This window comes from Aethina tumida, chromosome 6 (genome assembly GCF_024364675.1).
Source record: "Aethina tumida isolate Nest 87 chromosome 6, icAetTumi1.1, whole genome shotgun sequence".
NCBI classification, from domain to species: Eukaryota; Metazoa; Arthropoda; class Insecta; order Coleoptera; family Nitidulidae; genus Aethina; species Aethina tumida.
In genome coordinates, this window is record NC_065440.1 from 15271052 (window position 1) to 15294548 (window position 23497).

The 23497-nt window shown below is 27.9% G+C and overlaps 1 protein-coding gene across 3 annotated transcripts in view; it reads right to left on the reverse strand.

The window, feature by feature from the left end:
* Window positions 1-13152: 13152 nt before the first annotated feature.
* Window positions 13153-23497, reverse strand: part of LOC126265848 (uncharacterized) — a 209776-nt gene continuing 199431 nt past the window's right edge. For 2 of the 3 annotated variants that reach the window (XM_049968732.1, XM_049968733.1), the window contains exon 5: window positions 13153-13446. In XM_049968732.1, coding sequence (XP_049824689.1) covers window positions 13193-13446 — 254 coding nt within the window. In that variant the 3' untranslated portion in view covers window positions 13153-13192. The remainder of the gene's footprint in view (window positions 13447-23497) is intronic. The other variant, XR_007548302.1, reaches the window with a different exon arrangement.

A 23497-nucleotide genomic window follows, 5' to 3' on the forward strand; every position in this document is an offset into this window, starting at 1 on the left:
TAGAATAAAATTACAAATGTCAATTAAATACTTACAAAATGGACTCTGGCTTATAATGGACTAATTTTCAAAGATTTTTGGAGGTCATTATAATTGGATTTAATGTGTTTGAAGAAAACTGGATACTTCACCTATTACTTGAAACAATTAAATGAATGTTGGATTTTATGGACTCACCTGTAATGAATTTTCTAATTTAATGTACTATATTATGAAAGTCCATTTCACTGAAAGATTTACCTTTTTCAGTGAAAAGATAATAGGTAATTAAATAAAATTCACAGTACTTTAAATTACATTTATTTGAAGAAAAAATATAAATAGAGTAAAATTACAAATGTCAATTAAATATTTACACAATGGATTTTGGCTTATAATAGACTAATTTTCAATGATTTTTGGAGGTTATTATAATTGGGTTTTAATGTGTTTGAAGAAAACTGGATGCTTCACCTTTTACTTGAAACAATTAAATGAATGTTGGATTTTATGGACTCACCTGTAATGAACTTTCTGATTTAATGTACTATATTAATGAAAGTCCATTTCACTGAAAAATTTACCTTTTTCAATGAAAAGATAATAGGTAATTAAATAAAATTCACAGTATTTTAAATTGCATTTATTTGAAGAAAAAATATAAATAGAATAAAATTAAAAATGTCAATTAAATACTTACACAATAGACTCTGGCTTATAATGGACTAATTTTCAAAGATATTTGGAGGTCATTATAATTATATTTTAACAATTAAATGAATATTGGAGTTTATGGACTTACCTATAATGAACTTTCTTATTTAACGTACTATATTAATGAAAGTCCATTTCAGTGGAATATTTACCTTTTTCAGCCACGAGATAATAGGTAATTAAATAAAATTCACAGTACTTTAAATTGCATTTATTTGAAGAAAGAATATAAAAAGAATAAAATTAAAAATGTCAATTAAATACTTACACAATGGACTCTGGCTTATAATGGACTAATTTTCAAAGATTTTTGGAGGTGGTTATTATTGGGTTTTAATGTGTTTGAAGAAAACTGGATACTTTATCTTTAACTTGAAGCAATTAAATTAATGTTGGATTTTATGGACTTACCTGTAATGAACTTTCTGTTTTAATGTACTATATTAATGAACGTCCATTTCACTGAAAGATTTACCTCTTCAGTGAAAAGGTAATAAGTAATTAAATAAAATTCACAGTACTTTAAATTACATCTGTTTGAAGAAAAAATAAAAATAGAATAAAATTACAAATGTCGATTAAATACTTACAAAATGGATTTTGGCTTATAATAGACTAATTTTCAATGATTTTTGGAGGTCATTATAAATGGGTGATAATGTGTATGAAGAAAACTGGATACTTTACCTTTTACATGAAACAATTAAATGAATGTTAGATTTTATGAACTTTCTGATTTAATGTACTATATTAATGAAAGTCCATTTCACTGAAAGATTTACCTTGTTCAGCGAAGAGGTAATAGACAATTAAATGAAAATCACAGAACTTTAAATTACATCTGTTTGAAGAAAAAATATAAATAGAATAAAATTACAAATGTCGATTAAATACTTACAAAATGGACTTTGGCTTATAATGGACTAATTTTCAAAGATTTTTGGAGGTGGTTATTATTGGGTTTTAATGTGTTTGAAGAAAACTGGATACTTTACCTTTTACTTGAAACAATTAAATTAATGTTGGAGTTTCTGGACTTCACATTTTACCTGAAACAATTAAGTGAATGTTGGATTTTATGGAATCACCTCTAATGAACTTTCTGATTTGATAATGTGATAATGTGTATGAAGAAAACTGGATACTTTACCTTTTACATGAAACAATTAAATGAATGTTGGATTTTATGAACTTTCTGATTTAATGTACTATATTAATGAAAGTCCATTTCACTGAAATATTTACCTTGTTCAGCGAAGAGGTAATAGATAATTAAATGAAAATCACAGAACTTTAAATTACATCTGTTTGGAGAAAAAATATAAATAGAATAAAATTACAAATGTCGATTAAATACTTACAAAATGGACTTTGGCTTATAATGGACTAATTTTCAAAGATTTTTGGAAGTCATTTTAATTGAGTTTTAATGTGTTTGAAAAAAACTGTATACATTATCTTTTACTTGAAACAATTAAATTAATGTTGGAGTTTCTGGAATTTCTGATTTAATTTAGTATATTAATGAAAGTCCATTTCACTGAAAGATTTACCTTTTTCAGCGAAGGGATTGTAGGTAATTAAAAAAATTCTCAGTAATTTAAATTACATTTATTTGAAGAAAAAATATAAATAGAATATAATCACAAATGTCAATTAAATTATTATAAAATGAACTCTGGGTTTTATAATAGACTAATTTTCAAAGATTTTTGGAGGTATAAGACGGTTTTTAATGTGTTTGAAAAAAAAACCTAAATATTACCTTTTACTTGAAACAATTACATTAATGTTATATTTAATAGACTGTATTAATTAAAGACCATTTCACAGGATGTTTCAGCTTTTCTCCAGCAAAGAGATATTAATTAATTAAATAAAATTACAATTACAGATTTTTTTAAATTGTCGAATTCAAATTATTTGAATATTTTAAATGCAGTGTGATGCTTTGTACTTTACCCTATTTTAGAATAAATGTAAATACATCGCCGATTGTTAAACGGCCATAATTTAAATCCAGACAAAAATCCGTACGTGACCTTCGTCATACTTCCGTGCCGAGTGACAGATTTAAAAAAGGGGGTCACTCGTCCGTTTTTTCGCGACCCTCTTCCTCGACCGTCCACATGTCCAGACACCCTTGCTGACCTCTCGCATGCGTCCAGTGGTCAAACCGGTCCGACCAGTTTGGAAAAAAAAAAAAAAAATCGGTGCAGCCGGACAACCACTCGAACATCCGGCCCACCCCTTCTCCCAAAACCAGAAAGAAACCGTACTTGGAAATTCACAAAGTGCGCGTTTCTTTTTTCGCCGGATAGCTGGGGCGAAAATTAAAATTAATTAACAACTACGTAACGGGCGACTTCCAGTTTAATCATGGAAGACGCGCGAGGCGCAGAGCAAAAAAGCGAACAACGAAGAAAACGTCTCATTAAATCAGTAAGCCATGCAAAAACAAGATGGCCGTGGCATCACAAAGAAAACTCGGCTGTTTTGTTTTAGTCGTTAGCGATAATGACGTACGAGGGACGGCGGAATTACTTGCCGTGTTTTTATCGTCGCCGTCGCCCCATTTCCCGTCCCCGACGTGCCCCTTTTTGGAGAGCGGGCGACGCGCGCGGGACGGAGACGGAACGTGGGGGGGGGGGGCACGTTTTGTATTTTTAGTGTAAAATTTAAGTTGCACCGGAACGCGACGCCGGGGAAAAATGAACGGCCGTCCCGGCGAACTGAGCTGATGGGTTTTCTTATGGCTGGGTTGGATGGCGTCTCAGTTGATGGGGTGCAGTTAATTTTTGTTTGGGGGTTACCCATTTCGTGGATCACTATTAAACAGTCGGATTATTGCTGGGTGTTCCCATAACTACAGTTTATACAGTTTACACTGTTTATACTGTTTTCACTGTTAGTTCTTACTCTACTATATATACCGTTTTTACTCTTTTTAATGTTTTTATTGTTTTATTTACTGTTTTTACCTTTTCATTGTTCTTATTGTTTTTAACATTTTTAATATTTTTACTATTTTTAGTATTTTTACTATAGACACTATTTTTACCATTGTTACTATTTTTAGTATTTTTATTGTTTCTACTATTTTTACTATTGTTACTAATTTTAATATTTTTTACTATTTTTACTGTTTTTATTGTTTTCACTATTTTTAATACTTTTATGATTTTCGCTATTGTTACTATTCTATTTTTTATTATTTTTACTATTTTTACTATTCTATTTTTTATTATATTTACTATCTTTACTATTCTATTTTTTATTATATTTACTATCTTTACTATTCTATTTTTTATTATTTTTACTGTTTTTTCTGTTTTTTTCTGTTTTTACTGTTTTTACTGTTTTTACTGTTTTTACTGTTTTTACTGTTTTTATTGTTTTTACTGGTTTTACTGTTTTTACTGTTTTTACTGGTTTTACTGTTTTTACTGTTTTTACTGTTTTTACGGTTTTTACTGTTTTTATTGTTACTGTTTTTACTATTTTTACTGTTTTTATTGTTTTTATTGTTTTTATTGTTTTTACTTTTTTTATTGTTTCTACTATTTTTACTGTTTTTATTATTTTTACTGTTTTTATTGTTTTTACTCTTTTTATTGTTTCTACTATTTTTACTGTTTTTATTATTTTTACTGTTTTTATTGTTTCTACTATTTTTAATATTTTACTATTTTTACTATTTTTTCTATTTTTACTCTTTTCACTATATTTACTATTTGTACTACTTGTACTATTTTTACTATTTTTACTGTTTTTACTGTTTTTATTGTTTTTACTCTTTTTATTGTTTTTACTATTTTTAATATTGTACTATTTTTACGATTTGTACTATTTTTACTACTTTAACTATTATATTTTTTATTATTTTTACTGTTTTTATTGTTTTTACTCCTTTTATTGTTTTTGCTATTTTTAATATTTTACTATTTTTACTATTTTTTCTATTTTTACTGTTTTCACTATTTTTACTATTTTTACTACTTGTACTATTTGTACTACTTTTACTATTTTTACATTTTTACTGTTTTTACTGTTTTCATTGTTTTTACTGTTTTTATTGTTTTTATTATTTTTACTGTTTACTATTTTTACCGTTTTTATTGTTTTTACTCTTTTTATTGTTTCTACTATTATATTTTTTACTGTATTTACTGTTTTACTGCTTTTATTGTTTTTACTCTTTTTATTGTTTTTACTATTTTTAATATTGTACTATTTTTACTCTTTTCACTATTTGTACTATTTTTACGATTTGTACTATTTTTACTGTTTTTACTGTTTTTACTATTTTTACTGTTTTTACTGTTTTTACTGTTTTTACTGTTTTTACTGTTTTTACTATTTTTACTATTGTTACTACTTTTTACTATTGATACTATTCATACTTTTGAGTTGTTCATGCTTGACCCTTTAACGATTTTTCTTATTTCTTTTATACGTTTTTAGTGACTTTTTTGAGATTATTGTAATTTTTAGGTTTTTAATGATTTCTTGGAATTTCAGTGATTTTTTGTTTTTAAAGGCTATTGTCGAATTCTTAATATGTTCCACGAGAATTTTTTACCAGATGTTGTTATTATTATTGATACTGACGAATCGAGAGAAGAAAAAAATAATGTAAAAAATAATATGAACATTTATTTAAATGAATTAAACACCAGAGAGCTACCACGAAAACTAATGAGGATAATATATTTAAATTTACGTTGAAATTAATGTTTAAATCTTAAGTTTTACTTATAAAATTATAAGTAGATCAATAAAGCTTTAACAAGAAAGTTTTGGCTAATAGAAAGTCGTCTAGACCCATTATGGAATATGTACAAGTTGTGGTATTTTCCTCCTCTTTACTTTTATAGTTTTTCAATTCAAAATCCATTTTAAAACTATAAATTAGTGTTATTAATTATTCTAAAGTCTAAAAATTTAATTTAATTTAATTGCTCACCGGAAACAGTTTGCTGATCGATACCAGCATTATATATGTTATAATTTTAAATTAAATTATTGCACGCTTTGACCAGTCGGGCGACACAATTGGGCGACGTCAAACGAATTCATCAAAAATGATCGATTCAATTTATGAAATACCGTAGTCCATCCATCAAAGTGTAAGTGGTTAAAAGCCACTTTACCCCACAATTAGGCATCAATTAATAAGTTACGGGGTATACGTAAGTTTGTTAAAATTAGTGGAACGTATGGAACTTGCGAAAGTTTCGACAATTGCCACTGGTGATTATCGATCAATTCGTAACACTTCCGCACAGATTTCAGTTAATGTCGACTCGAGAAACTTGAATTTGCTACTTAATTCGCCCTTATTCGCCGTCGATTTTTCACCGTGATATACAATAATTTTGCGGTGTTGTTTGTTCGAGCCGGCGAAACGGAAACGCGAGAAGGAGAGGGCGATAGGATGGGAACGAGACGCACGTGCAGATTGCTTTTTAGAAAATTTATACTAATAAAGTCCCTTGATGAATATATAAGAAACGCGATACAAAATGCCATTAAAGTAAAGTAAAGGGTTAAATTTTAAGAAGGGTCTTTCTGTTTGTATGTAAATTTGCGTCTTTATATTACTCCGGAGACAGAATTTGTGTATTCTTATGGCAGGTTGTTTCCACTCGAGATAAATGGGTATTTCATAACGCCGAAAAATCTACCTCTGTTAGTGTCTTTGTGTTAATTTCATGTAATTTAACTCCCTATAGAAAAACTAATGTAACATTACTGAAAATATTGCTTGTCTCTAAAACTACAAATATATTATTCCGGGAATCTTTTGAAAAATACTAATTAAAATTACCTTATGACTAAATTACCTTATGACTAAATTACCTTATGACTAAATTACCTTATGACTAAATTACCTTATAACCAAATTACCTTATGACCAAGTTACATTATAAACGAATTACCTTATGACCGAATTACCTTATGACCAAGTTATTTTATGACTGAATTACCTTATGACCAAGTTACTTTATGGAAAGGTTTGCAGGAAATATAACTAAGTTAGTTTTTAATTAATAAAAGGATATCTAATAAGTTTTTTATACTATTAATTACATAATATATCAATATTAGATATAATATATTTTGTACAAGTACTTCAACAATGTGTCCTGAAGTATGCAAAGTCACCATCGTTTTTTATCCCCGTTCGTTTCTAATTAGTTACAGCTTATCAAACAAAAAAGGAAAAATTGTTACGATGACAAACTAACTTTTCAATTAACTTACTCCCCGCTTTTTTTTTGCGGCGGGTCCGTTTCAAAGGAGACGAGCCGAATAAGGGGGATCGGGCAAAAAAAGCGGGAGCGGTCAATTAAACATATGCGCTACCTACGTCAACTTATTGCGTCTTGCCTCCTCCGGTGGATTGCGGGCGGCGGAAAAACGTGGAGGGACACGTAATGGGCGAAAACCGCCGAAAAAACGTCGGGTTGATTGTTTTTTAATACACACACGCAGGGGTGGGATGGGATCGTTCCGTTTTAAATGCGGTGTTTTACAAGTTTTTCGGGCGGTTTTTATGCGTGCTCGGGCACTTAGCGGCGTCACGAGGGTGCCATTTACGCTGTCAACGCTCTCGGGGTTTTTTCGACTGGAGAGTTGGTTTTTTTATCGGTGGCACGTAGCGACGATAATTCGGTGTGTTTGTGTGAGGATTTTTTATCGGGCGTTTTATTGTGTTGTTTTTTCTTTGGGGGGTGCGGATTGTAATGGAGCGGGATGATAATTATGTAGTTGATTATGGCACATGTGGTGCGTCGAAACGAATTTAATTATGTGCTTGAAAACATGAAATCGAAATGCCATTTGTTGTTTCACTTTTTAAAAAAAGTCTTCATAATTCATATTTATTTTATATTTTTGGTGAGCTGCAACTAATTAAAAATTAAACGGCAATAAAAACCCTCAGCCAAACTTTAAATACTTCGCGAACATTGTTGAAATTCGTGTTTGTACGGCCAATGCAAAGATCCTTTACAAACTAGAAAATATTTTAAATTTCATTCCACCACGCCCGGAGTTTGTGAGCGGGAGGGCCTTGGTCATTGTGCGGTGTTTTGTTTCCGACGACGACGACACTGGTTCGTTGTTTTGTCGCATAAACAGAGAAACAATAGATGTTTTACACACTCCATTGTGTTTCGTTATCTTTAAGACATTGATAAATTAAGGTTTAGTTTTATAAGGTTCCGTCGGCCATGTTTCCCCCACTGTTCAAGTTACACATAAAGCCGTAAAAGATAAAGCTGCAACTATTTCGTCATTAATTATTTTCTATCTTGACGAGAAAATGGCTCTATTTTCGTTTCGGGGAGGTTTTCACTGTCGCAAAAGGGCGGACCAGATTCCGCATTGTTTCCGACGAAATATATTGTTAATTAAAAATTTTGCCTAGGCACGTATTGTGTTTTGTAATTAAGGCCGAAAGTAATCTACGTTTTATTGCTTCATTGATCTACGGCTTTTAAAGTGTCCAGATTAAAATGTTTACTTATATTACACCTGAGACAATTATTTTAAATTTTTTAACGTTAAAGAATTAATAAATCTAATCTTATGAATCTTATGAATCTTATGAATCTTATGAATCTTATGAATCTTATGAATCTTATGAATCTTATGAATCTTATGAATCTTATGAATCTTATGAATCTTATGAATCTTATGAATCTTATGAATCTTATGAATCTTATGAATCTTATGAATCTTATGAATCTTATGAATCTTATGAATCTTATGAATCTTATGAATCTTATGAATCTTATGAATCTTATGAATCTTATGAATCTTATGAATCTTATGAATCTTATGAATCTTATGAATCTTATGAATCTTATGAATCTTATGAATCTTATGAATCTTATGAATCTTATGAATCTTATGAATCTTATGAATCTTATGAATCTTATGAATCTTATGAATCTTATGAATCTTATGAATCTTATGAATCTTATGAATCTTATGAATCTTATGAATCTTATCTTATGAATCTTATGAATCTTATGAATCTTATGAATCTTATGAATCTTATGAATCTTATCTTATGAATCTTATGAATCTTATGAATCTTATGAATCTTATGAATCTTATGAATCTTATGAATCTTATGAATCTTATGAATCTTATGAATCTTATGAATCTTATGAATCTTATGAATCTTATGAATCTTATGAATCTTATGAATCTTATCTTATGAATCTTATGAGTCTTATAAATCTTATGAATCTTATGAATCTTATGAATCTTATCTTATGAATCTTATGAATCTTATGAATCTTATGAATCTTATGAATCTTATGAATCTTATGAATCTTATGAATCTTATGAATCTTATGAATCTTATCTTATGAATCTTATGAATCTTATGAATCTTATGAATCTTATGAATCTTATGAATCTTATGAATCTTATGAATCTTATGAATCTTATGAATCTTATTAATCTTATGAATCTTATGAATCTTATGAATCTTATGAATCTTATGAATCTTATGAATCTTATGAATCTTATGAATCTTATGAATCTTATGAATCTTATCTTATGAATCTTATGAATCTTATGAATCTTATGAATCTTATGAATCTTATGAATCTTATCTTATGAATCTTATGAATCTTATCTTATGAATCTTATGAATCTTATGAATCTTATGAATATTATAAATCTTATAAATCTTATAAATCTTATAAATCTTATAAATCTTATAAATCTTATAAATCTTATAAATCTTATAAATCTTATAAATCTTATAAATCTTATAAATCTTATAAATCTTATAAATCTTATAAATCTTATAAATCTTATAAATCTTATAAATCTTATAAATCTTATAAATCTTATAAATCTTATAAATCTTATAAATCTTATAAATCTTATAAATCTTATAAATCTTATAAATCTTATAAATCTTATAAATCTTATAAATCTTATAAATCTTATAAATCTTATAAATCTTATAAATCTTATAAATCTTATAAATCTTATAAATCTTATAAATCTTATAAATCTTATAAATCTTATAAATCTTATAAATCTTATAAATCTTATAAATCTTATAAATCTTATCTTACAGATATTACAAATCTTATAAATTTTATAAATTTTCCTTAAAATGTAAACAGTAATTAGAATCCCAAAAAACGTGAAACACTCATTAATAACTTAAAATTTACTAATTCTCTAAAAAATCAGTAAAAACGTAATTTTTTTTTACATTTGACAAGCTGAAAAAATTTTTGGAAGTGTAGAATATGAATAAATTGTAGAATTGAAGAGAAATCTCATTAAACAAAAATTATAAAAATAATAAAAATAAAAATCTAAAATATATAAAATTTACTCATTTTAGTTACTCATGAAACGTATAAAACTACTTATGAATATTATGAAGCTTATGAAACTTATGAAACACAAAAATTATAGAACTTACTTATGAAACTTATAAATTTAAATATCATATAAAACTTATAAAAGTTACAAAATAACTTATGAAGCTTATGAAACTCAAAAATCAATCTTATGACATTTTTTATCATTCTAAATCAATTAACACTTACGAAGCTGATAAATATTGGTTGTTTTATTTTATAAATCTTATGAATTTATTAAACCTTATAAAAATCATTATTATAATTGTATTGTTTGCAAGTAAATATTCTATTAATTAAAAACTTTATCTGGGAGATAAACATTTTGCAATTAAGGACGAATGTAACCCTTGTTTTATTACTTTATTGATCTGCAGCTTTAAAACCGTCTAGATTAAAAAGTTAATTAATACTACACCTGTGACAAAAATTATAATAGGCTTTCCATTTAATCTGTCCTTGTAGTCATAGACGTCGCATAAAAACGCCCTTGTCATTAACCAAATAGCTGGTAAATAGAGTATAAGAAAATAATTACAATAAATATCGTCTTCAACATAACCGGGGACGTATTGTGTTATTAAATTAAACATTAAAACACGTTAAACATAAAACAATTTCGCCGCTCAACAATTTTATAGGTCAATTTCAATCCGGGCGTAGCGTTCCGTCATTTTTAACATCTCCAAATAGAGACGGCTTTTATCTCGTTTTACTGGCACCGTTTTTATGACGGCTCCTTGCAAGATACCCGTAAACTGCACGTGGAGGTTTTATAATTAAAGTTTTTTATTGTGCACCATCAAAAGGTGTTATAGTCGCTGAAAGCCCGGCACCGCATTTCCTTCGAAATGACTTATTATCATGGATAAATGCGGCGGGAATTTATGTGTGCGCCTCCAACGTCGTCGACGAAATAAATATGACACCGACGTTAAATGACAATTGTTTATAATTCGGGCGGATGCGCCTCCCCACACCGGCGCATCCACCAAAAACACGTTCCGATTAAAAGTTAACTTCTTATCTGCCGAACGTACGATTAACAAGGCGAAAGTTTGCGTTATTTGAACGGGCAACGGCGGTTATTAAAACGAAACGAAACAATACTTTCAAAATGGATGTGGAAGAAGGGCTCAGCGCCGAGGTGGGTGAGCGACCGGCACGATGGCAGAGGGAAGACGGGGGCGATGGTGGGGAAGGCAACGATAAGGGAAAGAAAAGCGTGTCAGTGAAAAACGTCGAATGAATTTCCGCTCTTTTCGCCCTCTCCGCCCGTCCGTTCCGTCTTACCTTCCGTCGATGAGACGAGGCGATTGGAAACTGCCCCCGCGTCGTTTCACATCGATTTCTGTCTGAATATAAATAACTTGTTTTATAACACCGTGTACGATTTAAACTGCTGAACTTCAATATTATGTGTATGTTGTATATCATTTTAATAAATTAAATTTAAATTATATCATAAATAGAATAAATGCTACAATTCCTACTATATATGTTATTTGTTGTATATTTGTGTCAAGTACAAAACAATAACCATTGACCTTGAATATCTCTTGAGCATTGTATATGTTGTTATTTTATAATTAATTAAATATTGTATATCTTTTAAATATTAAAATTTATACAAATTTTTACATATTGCTGTATTTTTGTATGCATTTGATTTTTTCCAAATTGACTGTCAATTTTAATCAAATTAAATAGATATTACATTCCAGTAAATATTGTAAACCTTGTAGAAAATGTATATCTTATTTTTGTATAAATTTTAAAGGTTATTTTGTTAATAATGAATTAATTCTATTAAATGTCAATAAAAAAGTAGTAAAATTTAAAAAGGGTTAAACAATAATACGTAATAAAAATGAACATAAATTATGTATATCTTGTTAATTTTTCTAAATCTTAAATTTATGAATATTTTTAATGCTTTAATTCACGTATAACATCGTGTACGACGTAAACTGTTGAATTTTAATATTTTTTTGAAAGTATATGTTGTTAGTTTTTTAATTAATTAATTGTTGTATATATCTTAAATATTATAAATCCAGTAATTCTTGTTTCTTTGTGTTTTATTGTATTCTTGTATATATTTATTTCAAAATTGATGAAGTAGAAAACAAAATCCATTGATCTTGAATATCTTGTAAATATTGTATACATTGCTACTTTTTTAATTAAATAAATATTGTAAATCTTCTTGCAATTCTTATACCTTTTTGTATCCTTGCATATTTTTAAATATAAAAAAATTATACAATTAATTTTGCATATTTCTATATATTATTGTATACATTTTTTTTTAAATAGTCTTGTAAAATATGTATATCTTATTATTTTATAAATTTATATGTTATTTTGTTAATAATGTATATCTAGAATCTATTAAATGTGAAGTTTTAAACATTGTCAATCAAAAACTAGTAAAATTTAAAGGGTATTAAATAATTATAATTGTTAATTTTGCGATATTCTAAATCTTAAATTTCTGAATATCTTTAATCATTTAATTCACATAAATCTTCCAATTTGTATATATCTTGTATGTGTTGAGAATATCTTAATGATGTGTAAATCCTCTTTTTTCTATATTGATAATTTACTAATAATAAACATATTGTTAATTGGGCATTAATGTATATCTTAAATTTATTAAATAGTGAAAATTTCATAATTTTGACAATCTTATCAATTATAATTGATTTAAATCACTTATGAAGCTTGTAAATTATGTATATCTTGTTAATTTTGCAATATTTAAGTGATTTTTAGTTTCTAAATATTTTTAATTCTTTAATTCATGAGGACCTCTTAATAATATCAGTCCTGTAAATTTTTCGTTATCTTACTTTTTCGTACTTTTAATCCTTTTTTAGCTTTATCAAACTTATAAAAACGTTATAGTTAATATATATCTTTCATGAAATTTGTATATTATGTATATCTTATTAATTAGATTTTTTTTTTAAATTATTTCAGTTCTAAATGTTTCTGATTCTTTAATTCACATAAACCAAATAATCTAAAATAAAACATGACAAAATAGACATAATGAATATTTTACTTCATTAAAAAAATGAACATTAAGATTCAGTATATACAATAAAAGAACGGCAGGGCAGTTGACGATGCACCGACGTAGGGAATCCGACGTTGCGCGTGGAACGCCGTTGCGATGGTGGCGGGGCGGCGAAGTAGTCGCTCGCCCTTTTTAAAAAGAAACGGCCGGTCAGGTCCGTCTCTGTCTCTCTCCGCAGTCCAAGAAACGCGGCAAGGAACGGAGCAGGAACGTCGCACCGTACCACGAACGGCAGAAAACAATTGGATAGATTAATATCTGTGAAAAACACTAAATAAGTTATTAACGAGTTGTTTAATTCTATGTTTTTGGAATAAGAATATGTATGCTAAGTAAGTTAAAATCATAATTCTTATAATTTTATGAATTAGTTAATCCTACAAATTTTCTTAATGGTATAAAACTTATGATCCTTATAAACATTGTGAATTTTTAGGAAACGAAATAAGTTATATATATATATCTTATATATCTTATATATCTTATATATCTTATATATCTTATATATCTTATATGTCTTATATATCTTATATATCTTATATATCTTATATATCTTATATATCTTATATATCTTATATATCTTATATATCTTATATATCTTATATATCTTATATATCTTATATATCTTATATATCTTATATATCTTATATATCTTATATATCTTATATATCTTATATATCTTATATATCTTATATATCTTATATATCTTATATATCTTATATATCTTATATATCTTATATATCTTATATATCTTATATATCTTATATATCTTATATATCTTATATATCTTATATATCTTATATATCTTATATATCTTATATATCTTATATATCTTATATATCTTATATATCTTATATATCTTATATATCTTATATATCTTATATATCTTATATATCTTATATATCTTATATATCTTATATATCTTATATATCTTATATATCTTATATATCTTATATATCTTATATATCTTATATATCTATCTTATATATGTTATATATCTTATATATCTTATCTTAGATTTTGTACCCTATTTAAATAATTTACTATTTTTAAAATTTTTCTTGTCCACCCCATTTCCGGGCCGCGTCCGCCGTGCGACCCGCAACACGAAAATCCCGAAGAGTCCTCGCGCGCCGTGCAGTGTCCCGAACGTCTGAGGCGGCGGCGGCCGGCGATCAATAAAACACACGAACGTCGTGCCCGCTCCCATTGGCCGGCCCGCGCCGAAGAAGTTTTTCTCTCCGGTGCGCCCCCCTCCCCGCACGCCCGCCGCCCGCGCTCCCGCTCGCCCTCCGACGAACCACCCCGCCGCCCCGCACAAGCGGGGAGGAAGTGTCCGTCACGGCGCGCTTTCTTTTGCCACGGGCGCGCCGTTCGCGTTTTATATCGCGGGAGGCGGCCGATTTTTCGCAGCGGCGCCGCGACGCGCGGCGTCTTCGAGACGAGCGCGCCGGAGTGGGGAGCGAGCGCGCGGCCGGTCGGTCGGCTGGTGGGGGGCGTTCGGGTCGGTTTTTTCGCGTTCGGCGGGACGGCGATCGAAAAAACGGACAATCGGGGAAGGTATTGATGGAGAAAAAAAAAACAAAAAAAAAAAAAAAAATAAAAATTAAGGATTTTTTAAATTAATAATTGTTATAGTAATTGTTATGAATCGTAAATTCTTTTTTAATCTTAATCTCATCTATAATAAGAATATATTAAATTCTTATATATGATGAATTTTCTATTCTTATAAATGTATTAATTTATATAAAACTTATGAGTCCTATATATCTTATAAATTGTATCAATCTTATAATTTCTTTATACATCTCAAAATTTTATAAAACTTATGAGTTTTGTACATCTTATTAATTGAATGAATCTTATGATTTTTATCTTATAAATCTCTTATACAGTATAAAACTTGAGAATCTTAACAAATTGTATGAATCTTACAATTTTTCCTCTTATAATATATATCTTCAAAATTCTATGAAAGTTGTGAATTTTAAACATCTTATTAATTGTATGATTCTTATGATTTTTTGTCTTGAATTTTATTACATTATTATTAATTATCTTATCTTGTAAATCTTTTATATATCATAGATTGAGAGATGATGATGAGATTCTTTTAAATCTCACATATTGTATGAACCTTTTGATTGTTTATCTTATAAATCTCTTAAATTCTGTATATCTTATGAACCTTGTAAATCTTATTAACATTATAAATCTCTTATATACTATAGAACTCATTAATTTTATGAATCTAACATATTTTATGAATTTTATGATGTTTTATATTATAAATCTCTTAAAATCTCTTATGAATCTTATAAAACATTCTATGAATCTTATATTTTTTTAACTTATAAATTCTATGAAACATATCAATCTTATACTTCTTATTAATTGTATGAATCTAATGATTTTTTATCATATAAATCTCTTAAATTCTATATCTTATGAATTTTGTAAAACTTATTAATTGTATAAATCTTATTATTTTTTATCTTATAAATCTCTTAATTTCTATATATCTTATGAATTTAGTAAAACTTATTAATTGTATGAGTCTTATAATTATTTAACTTATAAATTCTATGAAACATGAATGTTATATTTCTTATTATGATATGCTATCTTTATTATAGACTATAAAACTCATGAATCTTATACATCTTATAGATTGCTTCTTTCTTATAATTTTATTATTATAAGTATGAACCTTAGATATTTTTTTAATATTACATCTCATAAAACTTATAAATCTTATAAATTTTAGTTTGTTAAAAATACTATACATTGAAATATTAGTATTAAATTATTTGTTTTTTATTAACTTAATAAAATAATTGTAAAATAATAATAATATCAGAGTTTTATGCATTAAAATAATTAATGAATTTGTTGTAAAATGTTAAAAGATTTACGAAAATATAATTTATTGTATAATTATAATATTTCGAATGTCTTTTATCGACTCTATGAAGCTGATTAATTAATAAATTCCCTATTTTAAATATAAATTATATTTAATAATATTTCTTTTAAATATGTGGATTAATAAAGCGTTACTAAACTGGTCAATCAATCGGTTAATTAGATATAACGATGGGGAAGGCGCCTGGTTTACTCCTGTCACATTAATTTTATTATTTAACTTTATGACGTACCAATAAACTTCACCAAAATTATCTATAAATTTCCAATAAAATGACCTCGCATATTAGATCACAATTAATATTTAAATATTGATTAATTTTAACTTTAACTCATTTGAGGAAGACATCTACTCAACCCACAGTTTTAATTCATTTAATTCAACGAACGAGTAGAACAAAGTCAAGCCCAAACCCGCCATCAAAATATGAATTCCAACTTACAGAATTAACCACTATCATCCACGTTTTTTTGAAATATTAATGAGTTTCCTTTTTACGTGAAACTTCTCCATCAAATTAAATAATTAAATTAGCCCCCCCGCGAAACCGCCATATTTCAACCCTCAAAAAAGCGGTCCGGTTCTTTTATGCAGCCGGACACGTATGTGCGGGTGTATGAAAGAAAACTTTTTCTCGAGGAATATGAATATTTATGTGCCGGAGACCGTGAGGGAGAATTTATATTTTCACTTAAACGCGGACTTACGGACAAGCTTTTTCACTTTTCCGTCCTTTTTAATTAGCGACGTATTTACATTTTCATCCGAAAAATAACCCGTAACGCGTCGCCGAACAAAAAACCGGGGTGGATATTTGCACATCAAATAAACGGGGGGGTTTTCGATCTGGTTTTTTTTTATATATGTATATGTATTTGAAGCTCTCGCAGTGTTTTAAGAAACCGAATTTCGTGTTTAATGTTTAATTATCGTTGACTTGATTAAACGAAGTTTATTTTAATTCGTAACGAAACCACGGGGGAGGTATAAATAAGACGGAAAAAGAAAACGCTGAGACAGGCCATTAGATTCACCCGCAAAGTGCTCGTTAGGCAAAGAAACTGTTCTTTCCCCTGGAAGAGGGTTATCTATCACTCGCCGTAACGCCTCTACTAGACGTTTGCGATTTATCTAGACGGAGTTCTCTCTGTGTGTGTGTGTGTGTGTGTCTGTGTATGTGTGTGTGGCGGATAAACGTATCCACTTTCCTGAATGTCTTTCTACCGACCTCAATCCAGATAATGAGGGCGATGAAACTTAATCAATTCAAAACAGTGGACTTTTTTTAGATGGTTATACAACTTGATTATTAAGTCGTTTTAAACTGGAACAGCTCAAACTCATTTAGCATTTTATTTCATCTAAGAGACATTATTGCCCCCTTTTTTTCGTGCTCTTAATTAGATAAACATTAAAAAAATTAAACCTAAGATTCACTTTTTGTATATTCTTGAATGTTTGCAAATTACTTTTACGTTATACGTTAATTAAATTTTTGTCAGTGCTGTAAATATATTTTGGCTGTGTTAGTTTATAATAATCTTATAAATCTTATCTTATCTTATAAATATCTTCTTAGAAATCTTATAAAACTAATGTAAAATTAAAGCCATAAAAAATAAATTAATAAAAGTTATAACAGTTATAATAATTATACTATCTATAAAACTTATGTGTTATCTTGTAAATCTAATAAATCTTATGTTATATATCTTATAAATTTTCTAAATCTTGCAAATTTTGTAAATCATCTTGTACATCTATCTTGTACATCTTGTACTTTTGTATATCTTGTATCTTGTAAATCTTGAAAATATCGTGTATATCTTACAAATCATGTAGATCATGTAAATATTGTGAATTTTTTAAATCTAGTAAATTTTGTAAGTCTTAAAAATATCTTGTATATCTTGCAAATCATGTAAATCTTATAAATCTTGTAAATTTTTCAAATCTTGTAAATCTTGAAAGTCTAGTGAATCTTGTAAATCTCGAAAATATCTTATAAATATTAGAAATCTTGTAAATCATGTCAATCATGCAAATCTCATAAATCTTGTAAATTTTACAAATTTTGTATATCTTGTGAGTCTTGTGAATCTTTTAAATATTGTGAATTTTTTTAAATATTTTGAATCTTTTAAACATTGTGAATCTTGAGAATCTTGTGAATCATTGTGAATCATTGTGAATCTTGTAAATCTTTTAAATCTTGTAAATTTTGTAAATCTTTGTACATCTTGTAAATCTTGTGAATATTGTGAATCTTTTTAATTTTGTGAAGCTTTTTAATCTTGTGAATCTTTTTAATCTTGTGAATCTTGGGAATCTAGTGAATCTTATGAATCTTGCAAATTTTTGAGAAACCTGTGATTTTTGTAAATCTTGTAAATCTTTTAAATCACCTTGAAAATCTTGTATATCTTGTAAATCGTGTATATATTTTGTGTATCTTATAAATCTTTCTTGAAAATCTTGAACAAATTTTGAAAGTCCTGAAAATCTTGAAAATCTTGAAAATCTTGAAAATCTTGGAAATCTTGAAAATCTTGAAAATCCTGAAAATCTTGAAAATCCTGAAAATCTTGTAGATCTTGTAGATTTTGTAGAGACATTTTATAAATCGATTTTTTCTATTTTCTAAATCATTTAAAACTTATGAATCTGATAAATCTTACGAGATTTCCGAATCAGTATCAACCGTGTCAAGTTAAAACTGAAACTGAAATTTGGAAGTACGGAGTATTTGATTGGAGATTGGAAATTGACAATTGGAGGTTGAGGTTGAAGATTTAAGGCTGAGAGTGGGAGTGAAAATGAAGTTAAAGTTAAAATAGAAGGAGCAATTGAAAACTATAAACTTCTAATATAATTTAATAATAGCATTAAAATGTTTATGTTTCCTGCTCTTAATTAACTTTAGAACTTGACCAATAAGTCCTTACAATTTGATACATCTTCCGGGTTAGATATACCATATATATATCAGTCACATAGAATATTTAACAAATAAAATATGTAACTAAATGATAAGTTTAGATAAAAGTTTCAAAGATAAAAACCGAAAACCCATTTCCAGGACCCGACGTGCGACATCAGTCGAGCGACCCGGAGGACCGTGTTCGGGGGAGAGGCGAAGGCGGCGGAAACGGGGCACAAGAAAAGTCGCCGAGAAAGGCGTCCCCAAAGGCCCGAACCGAGAGATAACTACCAGCGACAGAGACAAAGAATTCTTTTTGTATAATGACATTTTCATATTAATGACTGCGAGCAAAATGGCCGCGCACCGTCTTATTAACGCCGGTGGCTTCCTCAAAATGCTAATTGCCCGCCCCGCATTCGTCTTCCCGCGGCGTGGGTACCTATTTTTTTTTTCCTCCATCCTCCATCGCCTCGGCGCCGCCGTGCGGCGATAATCGCTGTTTAATTCCTTGGGATTTGGCGTGGAGATGGGAAAAATGCGGCCGTAATTGAGGTAAGACTTTTTTCCTTATTGTCTGAGTTGTAATTTGTTAATACATGTGAATTATACCTTCATACTTAACCTGCGGCAATAACACTTGTTAAAATGTAAATTAACAGTGACCAATGAACTTTTTTCCACCCAAGCTTCCTTATATTAATTATTAAAATTTATATGAATGTGCCCCCCGGTAATAAATAAATCTCCTTGCATTCCGCACTAATACCGATAATTTTCCACTCTCAACGCCTCTAATCGTTGTTTTATATCAGGTAATTCGCGAAAACTCACGTTTTAACATATTGACATTGCAGGAAATGGGTGTGGATAATCTACATCCTGATGTAATTTGCAGTTCCATACATAATCACTAATTACCACTATATTAATATCGTACACGATGATCTAAACGTTAGGTGTATACTTAACGTAATTTGAGTCACATTATGTTTTTATCGGCTTTTCATCATCGGCTTGTACATATGAAAAAGATGTAATTGAAAATTACATAATTAAAAGGCACACAATTGATGTGTTAATAATAATAAAATGCATTCGCATTTTTTTCCCGGGCAATAAACACGTCATCAAACTACAATAGTGATCATAATCACATTTAATTGAGCCCTCGAACAAAAAAAAAAACTATTTAAAATCAAACAAATAGAGCCTGCATAAAAAAACACATATCATAACCCACCGCCAAATATTTGCCGACGGAGCACCCCAGACTCGGGCAACCCCCGGTCGCAAAAAAACGCGAGGGTGATTTTTTGCGGCCACCCCAGCCCCTTTTTTGTGCGCCGGTGCCGGTCCCCGCTTACTTTTGAATGCAGCTACCGAACGCGAGGTGGCGCTTTACTGTGGTTCGGTCCAGCGATGACAGAGGACGCCGCGAGCGGGCGTCGGGAATTCCGGGCCACGCGAAAGTCCGGAATTACCAAAACAAACGGAAAATCCGCATGAATTTTGCATGCGGATTTGATCGGCCGCCGATTATCATCGTTCAAATATATAAAGCGGGGGCCCCGGTTTGTTTTCGGTAATCGCGGCCCCGCGGTTTGTTTTTCTTTGGCCCCGTTTTGTTGCGTTCGCATCTCGTATTTATTGTATCATTATGATGTGACACACAAGCGCCGATTCGACGTTTATAATTGTGTGCGATGGATATGCGAAGATCGGATGCTGCGATTGGGGGATGGATAAAATCTGAACTAATTATATAATAAATGTTCATATATAATTTATTGTAATACATGATTTTAGTCGTAAAAATCAAATACGTACAATGGTTATTGAAAATGTTTTGATATTTGTAGTTTTGCGAATAAAATAAATTAATTTAATTTTGTTATATGTGATGCAGTATTGATTTTTCGTATGTGTATGCTGTATATTTTATTCAACGCACACAAGATATAATTCAAATATATTATTTGAAAATATTGAGTTACGTTTGTAAAACAAAATACAGAATCTTTTTTCAGAAATAATAACTAAAATATTATTTTAACAATAATTTAGGCATATTCATATTTACAAAAATTGTTTATATTAATCACAATTAAAGAAGAAACTTATAAAAGTAAAGGTAGATAAAAGATGGACATAAAAAATTGTTTTATGTCTATTTTTAATTTAATTTAAGTTTTTGTTAATTTATAAATAATGTTTATATCAATTAAATTTAAGAAAAAATATATTAATATAACTTTTTAAACATATTAAGGAATTCTAAAATACAAAAATATTTTATTTTATTATTACTTTTAATTTGAAACAACCAAAAATTAATAAAAATCGAAAATCAATTAAATATTCTCACATAAAATTAAAATAAATTAATCTAAAAACAAAAATTTAATAATACTGATTTTGTTAATTTATGAAAAATGTTTATATCAATTAAATTTATGAAAAAATTTATTAATATAACTTTATATACATATTAAAGAATAATTTAAAATACAAAAATATTTTATTTTGTAGATTATTTTTAATTTAAATCAACCAGAGTTTAATAAAAATTGAAAACCAATTAAATTATCACAGAGAATATTAAAATAAATTAAACTATCAACAAAAATTTAATTATACTGATTTTGTTAATTTATAAAAAATGTTTATATATACTTAGATTTATGAAAAAATATATTAATATTACTTTATAAATATATTAAAGAATATTTTAAAATACAAAAATATTTTATTTTATGGATTATTTTTAATTTAAAACAACCAGAGTTTAATAAAAATTGAAAACCAATTAACTTATCTCATAGAATAATAAAATAAATTAAACTGACAACAAAAATTTAATAATACTGATTTTGTTAATTTTTAGACAATGTTATACTAATGAGATTTATGAAAAGATATATTAATATAACTTAATAAATATATTAAAGAATATTTTAAAATACAAAAATATTTTATATTATTAATATTTTTAATTAAAAAAAATCAGAGCTCAATAAAAATTGAAAACTAATTAAATTATCTCAGAGAATATTAAAATAAATAAACATAATATTTAACACCAGTTTATTTTGATTTTCACATTGTTCAAATTGATTTTTTTTAGATATTTATGAAAAAAATGTTTAATATAACTTTATAAATAAATAAAAAATATTCTTTATAATTAAGTTTAATTTATAACAACTAAAGTTTAATAAAAATTGAAAACCAATTAAATTATCTCATATAATATTAAAATAAATTATACTGTCAATAAAAAATTAATTATACTGATTTTGTTAATTTATAAAAAATGTTTATACTTATTAGATTTATAAAAAAATATATTAATATTACTTTATAAATATATTAAAGAATATTTTAAAATATAAAAATATTTTATTTTATGGTTTATTTTTAATTTAAAACAACCAGAGTTTAATAAACATTGAAAACCAATTAACTTATCTCTCAGACAACAAAAATTTAATAATGCTAATTTTGTTAATTTATAAATTAGATTTATGAAAAAATTTTTAATATAACTTTATAAATATATTAAAGAATATTTTAAAATACAAACATATATTTTTTATAAGTTTTATTTAAACAATCACAGTTTAATAAAAATTGAAAACCAATTAAATTATATCACAAAAATTTAAAATAAATTAAATTGACCACAAAAATTTAATAATACCGATTTTGTTAATTTATAAAAATTGTTTATACCAATTAGATTTCTTTAAAATATATATTAATATAACTTAATAAATATATTAAAGAATATTTTAAAATACAAACATATTTTATATTATTATTATTTTTAATTAAAAACAATCAGAGCTCAATAAAAATTGAAAACTAATTAAATTATCTCAGAGAATATTAAAATAAATAAACATAATATTTAACACCCGTTTATTTTGATTTTCACATTGTTCAAATTGATTTTTTTTTTCAGGTAGGTTTCAAAAATACCCGAAGACAAGCACAATTCACTGATATCAACGATAAATCCATTAGAGTTAATTGAGATCGTACCGATGAGGATGTCTGCAGTTCCTCACCCGGTGGCCCCCTTAGTTGGCGCGGTCCGGTCCGGCATTTTTTTCCGTCTCAATCCCGGCACCCGGACAAAGGGTCTGACCACGGCACGAAAGGGGGACAAACACAATGCGTGTGCCCCCCCATACCTGTTTAATTCATCGCGTCCGATTTTTTTTTTGCAAAAAAATTCGCATTTTTCCAGACGCCCGTTTCGCCACGGCGTCCCCCTCCACCGGGGGACACCTTAGTGCACTTTTCGAAATTGTAACGGACGGATGTAGCGGCCAAATTCCCTTTAAACGCGACCAAAAATTAATTAATTAATTAAACTATTAATTTCGAAAAGTTAACAAAAATAATGTCAGTGTACTATTTTCGGGCAACATCTAAATTCCCTTTGGGCTAAG